Source organism: Hippopotamus amphibius, chromosome 3 (genome assembly GCF_030028045.1).
Source record: "Hippopotamus amphibius kiboko isolate mHipAmp2 chromosome 3, mHipAmp2.hap2, whole genome shotgun sequence".
In the NCBI taxonomy this organism is placed as follows: Eukaryota; Metazoa; Chordata; class Mammalia; order Artiodactyla; family Hippopotamidae; genus Hippopotamus; species Hippopotamus amphibius.
In genome coordinates this window covers 172163153-172181889 of record NC_080188.1, presented here as the reverse complement: position 1 = coordinate 172181889, position 18737 = coordinate 172163153, and the positions used below count along the sequence as shown (strand labels likewise).

General features: G+C 40.1%; 1 protein-coding gene across 3 annotated transcripts in view; it reads right to left on the bottom strand.

The window, feature by feature from the left end:
- The window catches only part of LOC130850154 (quinone oxidoreductase-like protein 2), a 42897-nt gene that overhangs the window by 9331 nt on the left and 14829 nt on the right, over nt 1-18737 (bottom strand). For 2 of the 3 annotated variants that reach the window (XR_009052844.1, XM_057729543.1), the window contains exon 9: nt 17696-17924. Coding sequence is in view for 2 of the 3 variants with exons in the window: in XM_057729543.1 (XP_057585526.1) it covers nt 17696-17924 (229 nt within the window). In the remaining variant the exon portion in view is untranslated. Of the gene's footprint in view, nt 1-666; nt 1917-17695; nt 17925-18737 lie in introns of those variants that run through there. The other variant, XM_057729542.1, reaches the window with a different exon arrangement.

Below are 18737 nucleotides of genomic sequence, written 5' to 3'. Positions count from 1 at the left end.
TTTTGATGAGAAGATGGGTGTTTTTGAATGGCTTAGGTCCTTATCAGAAAACAAAGCCTCTTAGCATGTTTATTGGAACAGGAGCTCATCAAGAACAAGTAGAAGTGGGACTTCACTGGCAGCACAGTGGTTAAGAATCTGCCTACCAATTCAGGGGACACAGGTTGGATCCCTGGGCCGGGAAGATCCCACATGCCTCGGAACAACTAAGCCCGTGCGCCACAACTACTGAGCCTGCATGCTGCAACTACTGAGCCCACATGTGCCGAGCCTGTGCTCCACAACAAGAGAAGCCACCACACCGAGAAGCCCGTGCACCACAACGAAGAGTAGCCCACACTCATCACAACTAGAGAAAGCCCTCAAGCAGCAACAAAGACCCAACATGGCCAATAAATAAATTTAAAAAAAAAAAAAAGAACAAATAGAAGTGCCCCTATCCCTGAGGTATCAGGTGTGTGTTTTTACCCCCACCCTACCCCCTCCTTTGGGGGGATTATCACTTCTGCAGTGGGAGGGTTGGAGAATAATATTTATAAACAAGCAAAGGTAAAGACCTCTCCCCAAAGGACTGGGACAGAGACTGGACCTCACTTCAGCCTAAGCTAGGCACTTTCCTCACACTCCCTGCTCTCTTCTCTGAATGGATTCACTTAGACATGAGGGTAATATATTCTTTTCTTTTTATTTTTATCTTGGTAAAATATACATAATATGAAATTTGCCATTTTAGCCATTTTTAAGTGTACAGTTCAGTGGCATTAATTGTACACTGTTGTACAACCACTACCACCATCCATCTCCAAAATTTTTCCCTCTTCCCAAACTGAAACTTTAGACCCATTTAGCAGTAACTCCCATTTCCTCCTCTCCCAGGCCCTGGCAACCACAATTCTACTTTCTGTTTATGAATTTGACATTTCCAGGTACTTCACACAAGTGGAATTATACAGTATTTGTCCTTTGTGATTGGCTTATTTCACTTAGAATAATGTCTTCAAGTTTCATCCATGCTGCAACATGTGTCGGAATGTCCTTTTTTTTTTTTTTTTTTGAGGCAAGGAATTCGACTCTATTCGGAAAGCCGGCAGACTGAGAAGATGTCAGACTAGTGTCTCCAAAAAACTATCTTCTTGGGGTCTGGATGCCAGTTTTTTTTATAGAATCAGAGAGGGAGAGGCTGTGAGAAAGTAAAGTGAAATGGCAGAAGAGAGAGGCAGAGGCTGTGAGGAAGTAAAGTGAAAGGGCCATCAGTCTTGCAAAATACCTCGGGGAGAATTTCCTTCTTTTTTAAGGCTGAATAATATTCCATTGTATGTATATCACATCAGTCTGTCGATGAATATTTGGGTTGTTCCCAAGGTAACATTCTTATTTTAATCCCACAATTGAAGACTTTCAGATCATTCAAATTCAATTCAGTTCAAGGGTAACTCACTGTGCTAGGTACGCGTATGGTACAAAGGTGAATCAGACATGGTCCCTGCTCTCAAGGAACTTATTGGGAAAGGAGGAGAGAAAGAAGTGAAAGTAACTAGCGTGTGCTAATCACCTACCACGTACCAGGTGCTCTGCCCAATCACCGCATGTATTGCTCATCACAACCTTGCAAGGTAGAGACTGTAATATCTACTTTATAGGGAGAAAATGAAGGTTTGGAGACCTTAAGTAACCACCTGCAAAGTGCTGAGACTGGGATTCAAATAGAATAAAAGGTGACTCTAAAAGATTCTGAAACTGGGTTATTAAGAAAGGTGGTAACACCTTTAAAAACACAGAAGGGAAATTAGGTTTTTGGGAAGATGATAAGTTTAGATTTAGATAGGCTGTGTTGCTGAAGCGAAAATTTATTTAAGGGAGAGAAGCACCTTGCCTGTGGATTTACGCTGTGTGACATGAAGGAAGGCATCATTTACCTAAAAAAAATCCAAAAAAAAATTGTGGTCAGACTTGCATCTATACACATTTCAACAAACATCTATTGCTGGTTCAATTCTTAAAATAGCTAAAGTATTACGATGCATGGCCAACAAAATGTATATAGCTAACTAGGCAATATTAACTAAATAACTGATCACCACAAACTCACAGGAAAACAATAAGAATGACCTAACCTCAGAATTTTTCTGTCTAAACTATAATTTTTAATATTGTCAGGTAAATGATAGCAGGTAAAAAGTCCTAGGGCTTGTCCATACTCTACTGTAATATTTCTGAATGTTCTAGCTTTTGAAAAGAATCTACCAGAAGAATCAATAATTTAATTTGTTACAATTTTTATCTTTCTATTAAAATTATCCTATTTCCAGTGCAACTGAAATTACGATCCATCTCAAATCACTTTTTTAGAAGTACAAGGTTATAAAACATAAATTAAAAACTAGCCACAGTAATCAAGACAGTGTGATGCTGGTATAAGAATAAACAAACAGATCAATGGAACCATTAGAGGGCCGAAAAATAGACCCACACAAATACAGTCAACTGATATTTGACAAAGGAGCAAAAGCAATTCAATGGAGAAAGGATACTCTTTTCAAGAAAGGGTGCTGGAACAACTGAACATCCGATGCAAAAAAAAAAAGACACTGTCCTTAGATCTTTCACCAAATTAACTCCAAATGGATCTTATATATAAATGTAAAAGGCAAAACTATAAAACTTCCAGAAGAAAACAAGATAAAAACTAAGGCACATTAGGTTTGGGAATGAGTTTTTTAGGTATAACAACAAAGCACAAGCCACGAAAAAAAATGATAAATAGAACATCATTAAAATTAAAAACTTCTGCTCTGCAAAAGACACTTAAAAGAATAAAAATATAAACCACAGCTTGGGAGAAAAATATTTGCAAAATGCATATCCGATAAAGAACTTGTATCTAAAATACACAAAGAATTCTTAAAACTCAACAATAAGAAAACAAACAACCCCATTTAAGAATATGCAAAAGCTCTAAGCAGACACTTTACTAAAGAAGACACACAGATGGTAAATAAACATATGAAAAGATGCTCATCATATGTCATTAGAGAAATGCAAATTAAAAGAACAGTGAGATACTACTACGCACCTATTGGAATGTCTAAAATCCAAAAATTAACACCATCAAATGCTGATGAGGATGTAGAGCAATGGCAGCTCTCATTCTTTGTTGGTGGGAATGCAAAACGATACAACTACTTTAGAAGACGGTTTGGCAGTTTCTAATAAAACTAAACATAGTCTAACCATATGATCCAGCAATCACATTTCTAAGTATTTACCCAAATGAGTTGAAAACTTACATCTACCCAAAAACCTATACAAGAATGTTTATAGCAGCTTTGTTCATATTTGCCAAAGCTTGGGAGCAAATAAGATTTCCTTCCGTAGGTGAACGGGTAAATAAGCTGTAGTATATCCATACAATGCAATATTATTCAGTGATAAAAAGAAATGGGGACTTCCCTGCTGGTGCAGTGGTTAAGAATTCGCCTGCCAATGCATGGAACATGGGTTCCATCCCTGGTTCGGGAAGATCCAACATGCTGCGAAGCAACTAAGCCCATGTACCACAACTACCGAGCCTGCACTCTAGAGCCCGTGAGCCACAACTACTGAAACCCAAGCACCCAGAGCCCTTGCTCCGCAACAAGAGAAGCCACTGCAATGAGAAGCCCGTGCACCACAACGAAGAGTAGCCCCCACTAGCTGCAACTAGAAAAAGCCTGCACACAGCAACGAAGACCCAACACAGCCAAAAATAATTTACTTATTTATAAAAAAAAAAAAATGAAATGAGCTATTAAGCCATGAAAAGACACGGAGGAAACTTACAAGATACTAGATAAGCTTACAAAAATTACTGAAATTTCTCTATATCAGAAATAATCAACTGGGAAATATAACAGAAACAAAATATTGTTCTCAAGGGCAACAAAAACAGCAAACTACTTGTAATTAACGTAACTCAGAACAATCCACGTCTTTAAGGAGAAAAACTTTGTTCTATTTAAAAACATGAAAGATATGAATAAATAGCAATATATCCCTGTTCACAAATGAGACAACTTAAAATTGTAAAAATATCAATACTCCTCCAAATTAATCTCTAAAGTCAACACAATTCCACTGAAAATTTCAGCCAGATTTTTTGAGGAACTAAAGAAATTTATTCCAAAATTTACCTAAAAGGAAGAAGATTCACAAATAGCTAAGTCACATTTGAAAAAGAACACAGGTAGAAGAGTTATTCTTCCAGATATTAAACATGCTTCAGAGCTATAAACATAAAACAGTGTGATGCTATTGTAGAACAGATATGTGAACCAAGGGAACAGAACAGAAAGCAGAGAGCAGATGCATACATGTATATCTGGACACTTGAAATAAGACAAAGGTAGTACCAACAACAAAGTCCCACTGTATAGCAGAGGAAACTATATTCAATATCCTGTGATAAACCATAATGGAAAAGAATATGAAAAAGAATGTATATATATATATGTATAACTGAGTCACTTTGCTGTACAGCAGTAATTAACACAACACTGTAAGTCAACTATACTTCAATAAAAAAATTTTAAAACTTAAAAAAAACAAAAAAAGACAAAAATAGTACCACAAATCAATGGGGAAACAATGAACTATTGGATCTGAGAAAACAAGCTCAGTATAAGGAGAAAAATTAAAATTGTTTACCTAATTTATACCCGATACAAAGGTGACTTCAGATGGATTTAAATCCTTAAGTGTGAAATAAAAGTACAGAGTTAAAAAAGAAAATCACTGTGACCCAGAGATGACAAAGGACTTATTAAACAGATCCCAAATAGCACTAACCATAAGGCAAAATATTGACGTGTTTGATTACATTAAATCTAAACCAAGGTGAAATACACATGACAACTTTGCAAGGACAGACTTTCGCAAAGCCTCAAACTAACACCTAGAACCTTGTTAATCACAGGGTAGTTCAGGACCACAGGCTTCTGCATCATCTGGGGGCTTATTAGAAATGTAGTCTTGAGCCTCATCCCACCCTTACTGAATCATAATCTGCATCTTCACATGATTCATGTACACATTAAAGTTTGAGAACCACAGGTCACACAGGAACTTTTGCAAATTAGTGAGAAAGAGACAGAAAGCCACAAAGAAAACTGCACAAAGGGCTTAAATTGCAGTTCAAAGAACTGAAACCTGAATGGCTAGCAAATATATAAAGAGATGCTTACATTAATTAGAAACCATGGAAATACAAATTAAAACAATAATACCACTTTATGCTTATCAATCTGAATAAGCAATCAGAAAGGTGGACACATTGACAAGGTGGTGAATAAATAAGAATTCTCACACACTGCTGGTAAGGGGTGCATAAATGGGGCAAGTCATTCTGGAGAGCAGTTGGCAGTCAAATGAAACATGCACAGATCCTGTGACCCAACAACCCTACTCCTGGGAAAACACTCCCTAAGCAACACTTGCACAAGTCCTAATGGTCACCGATGAGACTGTTCTTTACCGTATCGATTATGGTGGCAGGCAATAAAGTCAATTTTGGAGTTTATCTTTAGGGAGTGGATCTATAAACCATGGTAGATGCACACCATGGACTACTATGCAGCAGTGGAAGGTAATGAACTGGATACAGGACCAGCAATGCAGGTGGATCTTAAAAAGACAGGGTGCAACTTCCTAGGTGGGGCAGTGGTTAAGAATTCACCTGCCAATGCAGGGGACACAAGTTCAATCCTTGCGCCAGGAAGATCCCACATGCCACGGAGCAACTAAGCCCACATGCCACAACTATTGAGCCTGCACTGTAGAGCCCATGAACCACAACTATTGAGCCTGTGCTCCACAACAAGAGAAGCCACCACAATGAGAAGCCCGGCGCACCACAATGAAGAGTATCTCACCACAACCAGAGAGAGCCCATGTGCAGTAACAAAGACCTAACGCAGGAAAGAAATGAAGGAAGGAAGGAAGGAAGGAAGGAAGGAAGGAAGGAAGGAAGGAAGGAAGGAAGAAAGAAAGAAAGAAAAATTAACTTATTAAAAAAAGAAAAAGACAGGACAAGAAAATATGCTCCAAAAGTCAACTGAAAAATAATCATTTGTAAAACTTATTTGAAAGGCTGATAACTATAGAAAAAAATGGGAATATAATGGATGTGCAAATAATAATAATAGATAAATCAAAATGGTGACCAACACAAAAATAAACTCAAAATGGACTAAAGACCTAAATGTAAGGCCAGACACTTTAAAACTCCTAGAGGAAAACATAGGCAGAACACTCTATGACATCCATCAAAGCAAGATCCTTGTTGACTCACCTCCTAGAATAATGGAAATAAAATCAAGAATAAACAAATGGGACCTAATGAAACTTAAAAGCTTTTGCACAGTGAAAGAAACCATAAACAAGACAAGAAGACAACCCTCAGAATGGGAGAAAATACTTGCCAACGAAGCAATGGACAAAGGATTAATCTCCAAAATATACAAGCAGCTCATGCAGCTTAATACCAAAAAAGCAAATAACCCAATCCACAAACGGGAGGAAGACCTAAATAGACATTTCTCCAAAGAAGACATGCAGACAGCCAACAAACACATGAAAAGATGCTCAACATCACTAACCATTAGAGAAACGCAAGTCAAAGCCACAATGAGGTATCACCTCACACCAGTCAGAATGGCCATCATCAAAAAATCTAGAAACAATAAATGTTGGAGAGGGTGTGGAGGAAAGGGAACTCTCCTGCACTGTTGGTGGGAATGTAAGTTAGTACAGCCACTATGGAAAACAGTTTGGAGGTTCCTTACAAAACTAAAAATAGAACTACCATATGACCCAGTAATCCCACTACTGGGCATATACCCAGAGAAAACCATAATCCTGAAAGAAACATGTACCATAATGTTTATTGCAGCACTATTTACAATAGCCAGGACATGGAAGCAACCGAAATGCCCAACAACAAATGAATGGATAAAGAAGATGTGGCATATATATACAATGGAATATTACTCAGCTATAAAAAGGGATGAGATGGAGCTATGTGTAATGAGGTGGATAGACCTACAGTCTGTCATACAGAGTGAAGTAAGTCAGAAAGAGAAAGAAAATATTGTATGCTAACTCACATATACAGAATCTAAAAATGGTACTGATGAACTCAGTGACAAGAACAAGGACGCAGCTGCAGAGAATGAACTGGAGAACTCGAGGTTTGGGAGGGGGCGGGGGGTGAAGGGGAAGCTGAGACGAAGCGAGAGAGTAGCACAGACATATATATACTACCAACTGTAGAATAGATAGCCAGTGGGAAGTTGTTGTATAACAAAGGGAGTTCAACTCGAGGATGGAAGATGCCTTAGAGGACTGAGACGGGGAGGGTGGGGGGGACTCGAGGGAGGGTGGGGGGGAGTCAAGGAAGGGAGGGAATACGGGGAAATGTGTATAAAAACAGATGATTGAACTTGGTGTACCACCCCAAAAAATAAAAAAAAATTTTAAAAAGTCTCAATAAAATTGGAAAAAAGTAAATCAATAAAAATATAAATCTTAAACATACTTTTAAATGAAATTAAAAAAAAAAAGAAACACGTATCATAAAGTTCACTGCAGCACTATTTACAATAGTCAGGATATGGAAGCAACCTAAATGCCCATCAGCAAATGAATGGATAAAGAAGATGTGGCACATATATATAATGGAATATTACTCAGCCATAAAAAGAACTGAAATGGAGCTATATGTAATGAGGTGGATGGACCTAGGGTCTGTCATACAGAGTGAAGTAAGCCAGAAAGAGAAAAACAAATACTGCATGCTAACTCATATATACAGAATCTAAAAAAAAAAATGGTACTGATGAACCCAGTGACAGGGCAAGAATAAGGATGCAGATGCAGAGAATGGACTGGAGGACACAGGGTTGCAGGGGCAGGGGGCGAAGGGGAAGCTGGGATGAAGTGAGAGAGTAGCATAGACATATATACACTACCAACTGTAAAACAGATAGCTAATGGGAAGTTGCTGTATAACAAAGGAGATCAACTCGATGATGGGTGATGCTTTAGAGGGCCAGGACAGGGAGGGTGGGAGGGAGTCGCGGGAGGGAGGGGATATATGTGTAAATACAGCTGATTCACTTTGGTGTACCTCAAAAGCTGGTACAAGAGTGTAAAGCAATTATACTCCAATAAAGAGCTTAAAAAAAATGGTGACCAAATATATGTCTTTGTCTAACTCAGTACATAGCTTAGGAAAACAGAAATCTCTTTCATACCATTGTCCTGTGGGGAAAAAAGTCTTAAAATCAGTCACATATTGGCGTAAGAACCTTTGAACAAGTAGGAAAGGAGTACTTTCTGACTTTTCTGGTAGAAATGTAAAGTGACACAATGTTTTAAGGAAACAATCTGAAGACAGCTATAAATATTCAAAATAAAGATATTTTTAAGCTCAGGGGGAGAAAAAAGACAGGGCAAGAATAAAGACGTAGATGTAGAGAACGGACTTGAGGACACGGGGGCATGGGGAAGCTGGGATGAAGTGAGAGAGTAGCGTTGATATGTATAATCACTACCAAAGGTAAAATAGAAGGCTAGCGGGAAGCTGCTGCAGAGCACAGGGAGATCAACTCGATGCGAAGCCATGACCTAGAAGGGTGGGATAGGGAAGGTGGGGATGCAGGCTCAAGAGGGAGGGGATATGGGGATATATGTATAAATACAGCTGATTCACTTTGCTGTACAGCAGAAACTGGCACAACATTGTAAAGCAATTATACTTCAATAAAGATCTGAAGAGAAAAAAAAAAAAACACAGCACTGCATGAAAAAATAGAAAACAGAATAAGACCTACCACACATTTATATCACTTGAAAATAAATTAGCACACAAAATGATTCTGTGTGTTTTACAAGGAAATATAAATCCAAAGATATGTATCGAACACATTATAGAGACTGACTCTGAGGGGAGGAAAGGAGGATAAAGGGAATAAGTAAAGAGAGAGAGCCATAAATACACCAACATAAAAGCCAAAGACGGGCCTTGTGTGGTCCAACAACGAAAACATGCTTTGAAAAAGGATCATGAGCAACCAAGCCTTTCCACTTGAAACCGCCCCCCCAAAAGCATAAGAATTATAAATAAAAAATAATCAGAGAAGCAAGTCAATCGTGGCAATCTCTCTGCAGCATGAAATCCCCGGTTTCAAAAACATCTGTTGTTCAGGGCTTTGTGCCTTACAGAGACCTTTCCAATCTATGCAAATTTAGACATACTCAGAGGAGATGGAAGAGGTCTAAGACAGATGTTTGAAACACTCATCTTCACCCTGTCGATAACTCAAAGGTACATCTCCAGGTGACTCACAGCTGCATCACTCTCCCTGTCAGTTAGAAGTTGCTTGTTCCCAGGGATCTGTCATAGCCCAATAACAGAAAATACTTGGGAAAACAAGCATAATTTGAGAGTGATATTTCTTTTCACCTGGCATCCTAGAGAAATGAGGAATCTTCTGCGAATAAATGTTAACATAAAGAGAAAGTTGTACCTGCAAATGCTGAGGCTTTTAATCATTCTTCATATAAATCTTTATAAAAATGTAGCACATATTTACCTAACTTCTTTAAAAGATAATATGGGGATGGGGGTTGGGGGCAAGGAAACATAACTTTTTTGTTCCATGATTTGGGAATCTCATAATTTTGAACATCCATTATCCTGTCTTCTGTTTTTCTGATGTTCTGTTAATTCTCTGTCTAGTTGCCACTTCTGCTGTGATAGCTGCTTCTAAAAATAACCCAGCTCTGTCCCTTTCTACCTCGTGGTTTCTGTCTGGGCTGGGAAAACAGACGACCGGTGGTGTTAAAGACTAGATGTTTAATAAGAGTGATAAGGCTCTGAGTCAGAGACTAGGAAGTGAAGTACGGGGCTTTAGAGTGGAATCTTCTGATAGATAATCCTGATGCCTGGGGACATCTTCCCCCTTCTGTATTTTACAGGCTGTGTCACCGAGAGGGAGACTGCTCCATAGTGATGCCTAGACAGATACAAGGCTGTTCCCAGAACACTGGTTCTCTGCCCTGCAGTGGATGAAGCCATGATAAAATGGCTGGAAATTTGTCTCTGGAAATATGCAACCTGGAATTTGGGGGCAGGGTGAGGATACTGTCTTTGTTTTAGGTTCTGCTGTTGGAATTTTTAATTAGCTTATCAAACAGGAGTAATCAGGGTAACCTACAGTTCCCTGAAAATATTATGCTGATTCATCAGAAGCCAGCTCTTTCTCCTATCACAACACTGTCCTGAGACTGTCCCATTTAAAAAACAAATTCCTTAAGTCTTATTTTTATTCACTGGCATACAGAATGTACGCAGTGAATGCTGATGAATAAAATAAACTCATGAATGAATGAGTACACTGGGGACTGAGTGGGATTGTTTTTAAAAGGTAGAAATGTTTAGTGATATGCTGTCATAGTTGAACTATATTTATCAGATCACTGCTCTGATAGAAGTTGATCTGAATCTTCTTTTAAAAGTCAGTCAATGCATTTCACCAGAAAAGATACAGATGGCAAACAAGCATATGAAAAGATACTCAAGATCATTATTCATTAGAGAAATGCAAATTAAACCCACAATCAAATACCACTACACACCTACTGGAATGGCTAAAATTAAAGAAAACGACTGACAATACTAAATTCTGGCAGATGCAGAGCAACTAAAACGCTCATATATTGTTGGAGGAAATGCAAAATAATACAACCACTTTGATCAAGTTTGGTAGTTATTAAAAGGAAAACATATAGTTGCAGACCAGTACAAACAAAATCCTCAAATGTCCAAACAGACAGTGTATTCTGGAGCACCAGTTTCTAATCCAGAATACACCAAAAGAAAAAAGAAAAATGAAAAAAAAGAAAACCTATGTACTATGGGCTTTGATAGGAATGCAATAAGAGTAGCCTTGCCTTCAAAATCATAGGCTGTAAAGACTGTTACAGAATTGCTTCTCAGTGACTGAGATATAGAGAGAGAGGGGCTGAGCGTGGGACAAAACTTGCCCCTTTTTGAGGACTATCAACATCTGCTATTTTTAGGATTCTGCATAGATTTCTTTTAAACTGACATTCTTTTTTTTAATTTATTTTATTAAAGTATAGTTGATTTACAATGTTGTGTTAGTTTCTGGTGTACAGCAAAGTGATTCAGTTATACGTATATCTACATATTCTCTCTCATATTCTTTTCTGCTATGGTTGATAACAGGATACTGAATGTAGTTCCCTGTGCTATACAGCAGGACCTTGTTGTTTATCCACTCTACATATTGATATAATAGTTTGCATCTGCTAATCCCAAACTCCCTACCCGTCCCTCCTCCCCCCCACCTCCCCCTGGCAACCACACGTCTGTTCTCTATGTCTGTGAACCTTAAACTGACAGTCTTATCTAATGATGTTATCTAGCCACCACTGGAGACTGGGTAGGGGCAGGTGGGGGGATCTGCTGCTGAATAAATAAAGCCAATTAAACGTCTGTGTAAATTAAAAAAAGAAAAAAAAAGTTAAACATATACTTAGCACATGACCCAGCAACCCCAGTCGTAAACAAAAACCTATGTCTATACAAAACTTATACATGAATGTTTACAGAAGATTTATTCATAATCACCAAAAATCAAAAATAATCAGACATCTATTACCTGGTGAAGGAAAAATGCAGTTGTGGTACCGCCATACCATTATATGCTATTCAGCAATAAGAAAGGACGAACCACTGACTTAGGCAAAAACATGCATGAACCTCAGAGGCATTTTGCAAAGTCAAAGAAACCAGACTCAAAAGGCTACATACTGTATGATCCCATTAATAGGACGCTCTGCACAAGGCAAAACTATAGGGAGAGAAAAGAGATCAGTGGCTGCGGGGGGCTGTAGGGGCAGGCACAAGGGAACTTTTTGGAGTGATGGACATGTTCTATATCTTGACTACAGAGGGTTGGTTACTTGACTGTATATGTTTGTCAAATTTAGAGACAATTTTACTGCATATAAATTATACCTCAATAAACCTGACTTTTAAAAAGCAAAATGTCAAGCCATGTATTATTAAACACAAAAATAAATAAAATTTCAAAATTAAGTGTCAGCCTGGGTTCCTTAGAAAATGGAGCCTAAAAAAAAGAAAAAAGAAAAAGAAAATAGAGCCTGATCAAAACATATGCTACACTGCAATGCCAGGGAGGCAAGGGTGAGGGAGAAGTGAAGTGAACCAAGGAAGGAGGAAGAGGAACCACAAGGTCCTGAACGGGTCATAGCTTCAGAGGGACATGCAGCTGGTTGTCATTCACACAGGGCCTCTCCAGAGAGGCCATAAGGGACCCAAGGCACGTCGAAGCAGCCATCGGGAAAAGGAAAAGCAAGCAATTTATCTCCTGTCTCTCATTTGTCCAAGCCTGCCGGCGAGGGAGCTCCCCCACACTCCTGCGTTGTGTCACCAAGACCCCCGTATACGCTTTCTGGGGAAGCCAGAGCTTCAGCAGCTCTCGCCCTGATAAGCAAAACAGCAGCCTTGCCCAAGATCAGCCCTATCCTTGGGGAAAGCATGAGACAATCAACAGTGTCAGGAGATGGACCCTAGGGACAGGGACTAGGCTGTATCGCTGCAGGGATGGGAGAAGTGTGACAAATGACCAAGACCTGGGGCAGGTGGGCCTGGCTGATGTGGGGAGGCCCATTAACTGGGTCTAGAGCAACGGGCTAAAATTCATATTCCATCTAAACTAAGAGAGAAATTTAATTTTTTAGAATATTCTACAGATACACTCAGGAAACCTCAAACAATTTCTACCACATTAAATCTGTTCACGTGGTGATCTCATCCAACCTTCACATAATAAACAAGTTCAGATCTGTAAGGTTTAAGTACTGTGTCAGGTGGAGATGTGTGTGGGCAGCTCCCTACAGAAAGCAGATTCAGCACATCTAAATAACGCCATCCTCTGAACAGATCACAGGCTAATTCATGATCCACCTGTATGTCACAGATACAACCCTTCAGAAAACAGTAAATTCTAGTTAAAATTCAAAATCTAAAGACTGTGTGTCTAATCTTGCCCTCTAAAGTGTCAGTACGAAAGTGTTACAGTTCAGGGAATTGAAAAAGCTCAACTCTGTTATTTTATAATGGCTACATATTTTGCTTTCAAAATGTTTACTTTGTGCTTTTATGTGTATTATCTTATTTAATCCTCAACCCTAGGAGGTTGGGTATACTGCTTCCCTCATTACAGATGAGGGAACTAAGTCACAAAGATGTCAGTCATTTGCACAGCCAGTTAACTGGTAGCACTGGGGTGTGAATTCTAGTGGTCTGACCCTAGAGCCCCATACTCTCAATCACTCATTCAACAAATATGTGAGTACCTGGCAGAATCTGGAGACACAGAGGTGCAACAGCGCATGGCCCCTGCCTCCGGGGAGTGTATGGTCTATGGGAATGACAGGCATCGCACAAGTAATTACAAGTAGACGGAAGAGAAGCAGAGAGCGTTACAGAAGTTCACACCCTATGCCTACTAAAAAGGCTATGGTACAAAGTATGTGGTCATGCTGAGACAGGCTGCACCTGGGACCTGGGAGCCTTTGCTGCAGTGCTTACACCTGGACAAATGTCTCCTTGAGCAACAGAATACAAAGAAACTACAAGGGGCTAAAAATAACTGCACACATGCAGCAGTTGGGGCAAATGATGAACAACAAGATACAAACAGACCAAAATCCATCTGCCACTTCTGCGGTGTCAGGGGCAAAAGCAGGGTACCGTTGCATAATCCCTGCACACAGCACCACCAAAGGGGTGGGCAGACCATCTAAGCCACGCCTCTGGCCGACCCATGGGTCCGCCCCTACCTTCAACCCATTTAAGGCACCAGCTCACCCCGCCCCAGGGAGCAAGCACGGGAAACTGTTACTTGTTTTTGCTCCCTGTGCTGCAGCAGGAGTCCCACTAAAGCCTTGCCTGAATTTCTTTTGTGGCCTCATCAATTTCTATTGATTAAGGAGTCCAAGAACCCTGGTCGTTAACAGTATTAACATCAACTATCAAGGTCAAACCTGTAAGTCCACATATTCAGGAGAAAATATAAGCTAGGAAGCACTGGTATCTCTGGTACTATACAGATATAAGTACAGCGGTCATTTTCCAAATCCAAGCAGGTTCTGATAAATAATGGTTTGCAATATGTTAACTGACTTACATGAAAAAAATATTACCCAGACTTTTGAGTTTAGTGAAATTAATTACAATTTCATTTCATCATCTTCATGTTAAAAATTCAAGATTCTTTGTCATTTTATCAATAAGATAGTTCGTCCACATATGTGATTCCATGACACATGGATAAACTTCATACTCTAGAATAAGGTTTCTAAGAAGCAATTTCCTGGCTTGTTTGAGGAGAGAGTTTGACTTTGCCATAAGGAGCTCCAATTCTGGAGTCAGACACACACTGGGACTGCATTCCAGGTCTGTCATTACTACATATCATTGGGTAGGTTTCTTAGCATCTGCAAGTCTTGATTTCTCCATCTGTAACATGTGGTTCATACCTCAAAGGGTTGCTGTGAAGATTGAGAAAATGCCTGTAAAGTGTTCAGCACAGTTCTTGGTCATAATAAGCACCTAACATCTGTGAGCTGCCATTATTACTATTATTCTAAATAGTTTGCATATTGAAAGAAGCAGAAGGGGAAGAAATAGTAAGTGGATGGTGTGTGCATGAGATGCTTGAAATGTGTTAGGGAGTGTGGCCTCGGGGAACAGCTGATAACAGGAAGGTCAGCAGAGTGGGAAGAACTAGAAAAATCCTACATGTAGAGCCCTCATTGTAAAGGAAGGCAAATGACAGCTGATAGCAGGTTAGTAATTAGTTAATTTGTGTTTAAGAGAAGAGAGAACATCAATGTGGGTAATTAAAACAATAATGCACCTCTGGTTTTCTTTCATGCCTGAACAGCACCTAGAACACGTCAAAGCACAGAAGAAACAGCTCAGAGTAGCACGCGTTTCCACTCCGGTACTGCCTAACTGTCCTTTTCCTCTATCAACAGGTGTATGTGAGCCTCGGGTAAAGCAAACCTCAGTTTACGAGTCACATAATAAAAGCCACAAGATCCAACCAAATCCTCTAAACTGATGGTTTTCAAGTCACAAACCCTTTTCTTAAAAGTATAAATAAAAAAATAAAAATGTGCAGCTACTTAGGCCCCAGCAGCAGAGATGTAGTCCCAGAGCCCAAACAGCTCAAGTTGGAAGCATAATCTGAAAGCCACTGATATTGTCCTACCCAACTTTTTTTATTTATTTGTTTTTTTGGCCACGCTGCACAGTTTATGGGATCTTAGTTCCCCAACCAGGGATTGAACCCAGCCCCCTTCAGTGAAATCTCTGAGTCCTAACCACTGGACCACTAGGGAATGCCTACTCCTCGAATTTAGAGATGTGGAAAGTGAAGGTCAGAAAGGTGAGGGGACTTCCACAAAGGTGCAACTAGATGGGGACAAAGCTAAAACAGGGCTTCCCTGGTGGCGCAGTGGTTGAGAATCCGCCTGCCAATGCAGGGGACACAGGTTCGATCCCTGCTCCAGGAAGATCCCACATGCCGTGGAGCAACTAAGCCCATGCACCACAACTACTGAGCCTGTGCTCTAGAGCCCGTGAGCCACAACTATTGAGCCCATGTGCTACAACTACTGAAGCTCACACGCCTAGAGCCCGTGCTCCGCAACAAGAGAAGCCACAGCAATGAGGAGCCCGCGCACCACAGTGAAGAGTAGCCTCCACTCACAGCAACTAAAAAGAAAGCCCATGCACAGCAAAAATGATCCCAACACAGCCAATAAAATTAATTAATTAATTAAAAAAAAAAAGCTAAAACAGAATCCAACCAGTTTTCTGATGGCCAGTGAGGTTCTCCACTGACTGTTTACCACTGAACATTACCTTCCTGATGGACACACCAAAGAGATGAGGAGGAAAGTGAACTGTATTTGAGAAGAATGTGCCTCATTGTGTTTGTTTTTGTTTGTTTATTTATTTATTTTTAGCTGTGTTGGTTCTTTGTTGCTGTGTGTGGGCTTTCTCTGGTTGCAGCAAGCGAGGGCTACTCTTCGTTGCAGTGCACAGGCTTCTCATTGCAGTGGCTTCTCTTGCTGCAGAGCACGGGCTCTAAGCATGTGGGCTTCAGTAGTTGCGGTGCCTGGGCTCAGTAGTTGTGGCGCACAGGCTTAGCTGCTCCACAGCATGTGGGATTCTCCTGGACCAGGGATGGAACCCGTGTTCCCTGCATTGGCAGGCGGGCTCCCAAGGAAGCCCACCAGGACTGTGCCACCAAAGAAGTCCCAGAATGTGCCTCATTGTAAGAAAAACATAAAAATGTAAGGCTGGAGAGTAATGAAGCCTGGCAGCTTGGGCTCCACTAATCTGCATGTGAACGAAACACCGCCTCCATCAATGGCTGACTAGAATTACCAAAACAGTTTTTTGGACATTCATTAAGCCAAACAAATTGAACAATGGAACAAATTAAGCCAAACAAACAAACAAAAACAAAAAAACCCTTCGGGGGAAACTGAGATGAAGCGAGAGAGTAGCACAGACATATATATACTACCAACTGTAAAACAGTCAGTGGGAAGTTATTGTATAACAAAGGGAGTCCAACTCGAGGATGGAAGATGCCTTAGAGGACTGGGGCGGGGAGGGTGGGGGGGACTCGATGGGGGGCGAGTCAAGGAAGGGAGGGAATACGGGGATATGTGTATAAAAACAGATGATTGAACCTGGTGTACCCCCCCCCAAAAATTAATTAATTAATTAAAAAAAAAAAAACCCTTCGGGAATTCCCTGGCAGTCCAGTGATTAGGACTCAGCACACTCACTGCTGGAGGCTGGGTTTGATCCCTGGTCGGGGAACTAAGGTCCCATAAGCCACAAGGTGCAGCCAAAAAAAAAAAAACCTTCCCGTTGAATGCCTAACAGATTCGCATTTACAACTATATTGCATACGCCTGCACACAATTACACTTTGGAGGCAGTTTAAGCCACATTAATGGGACTGTGAGGGAATGAAAAAAGGGCTTGAATAGCCAACAAAATTAACTACAGTGACTAACAAATGAATTATAGTCATATGACACTGAGCACGGTTTGGTGTTCTGTTCACAGCACTCCAGCTTAGATCATCTGGTTGTACTTTAAAAGAGTCTGTATTCTAAAATCAAAGGTCAAGTTAAGTGCTTCCTTTTTAGACTTGTATGTTGTGCAGTTCAGAGTTCATATGAACACGAGTAAATTATTTTCTAAAGTACTATCACATCCCTCTGCTTAAGACACCAGTGATGTAGACAGAGCCCTCAAAATCCAGCTCCTTCATGGCCTTCACAGTTTCAGTTTCCCGCTGGCTTACGAGGCCTGAGTATACAGCCATACAGCCCAAGAGACAGGGAGAAATCCTACGACCCTGAAGCCTGAGACCCCATTTTTCTGCATTGTGTTTTTACCCTTTATTTCCATAAGAGGAGGATTTATAGTATCTAGGGAGAAACTATCCAGTAGTTTGACACAGATTATTTTCTGGCCTTATCTACATCACATCCCTTAAGAGTGTCTCACCTCCTCCAGCTTAAACACCGCTCCAACGTGTGGCTGGATGCGCCCTTCCTGGCAGTACTGAATTATGGAGGACAGGCTTCTGGAGAAAAGCGGAAAGTTCCGGTCCCGGTATCGGCTCCAGTACAGCCCCATGGCAGAGATGTTCTTCAGGAGCAGGAGATTGGTCGGCAGAGAAGCAATGTTTCCTCCAGCAAAACCCACCACCACAATCCTGCCCTCCCATGCCAGGCTGAGGGGAAAAAAGAGAAGAAAAAAAGATTGTAAAAGGCAATGTACATTCACAGCCATTAGGATGGCTACTATTAAAACAAAAAAAGAAAGAAAGAAAGAAAATAAGTGTTGGCAAAGATTTAGAGAAATGGAAGCCTCATGGACCATTGGTGGGATTGCAAAATGGTACAAATGCTATATGGAAAACAGTATGGAGGTTCCTCAAAAAATTAAAAATAGAACTACCACATGATCCAGCAATCTCACTTCTGAGTCTATATCCAAAAGAACTGATGAAAGCAGGGTCTTGAAGACATATTTGTACAACCATGTTTACAGCAGCACTATCTATAATAGCCAAGAGGCAGAAACAATCCAAATGTCTATCAACTGACGAATGGATAAACAAAATGTGTTATACACATACAGTAGAATATTATTAAGCCTTAAATAGGAAAGAAATCCTGCCACATGTTAAGACATGGATGAACCTTGAGGCCATTATGGTAAACGAAATAAGCCATTTACAAAAAAGATGAATACTGTATTATTCTACTAATATGGGGAATCTAAAGAGTAGTCAAATTCATACAAAGTAGAATGGTGGTTACCAAGGGCTGGGGAGAAAGGGGGAAAGAGGAGTTGCTGTTTAATGGGTATAGAATTTCAGGTTTCAAAAGTTACAAAGATCTGTTTCACAACAATGTAAATATACTTAACAATACTGAACTATACACTTTACAACTGTTAATATAGCAACTCTTTTGCTATATATTTTTTACCACAATAAAAAAACACAGAGTTCTGTTTTGTAGTTCCTTTATTCCTATTT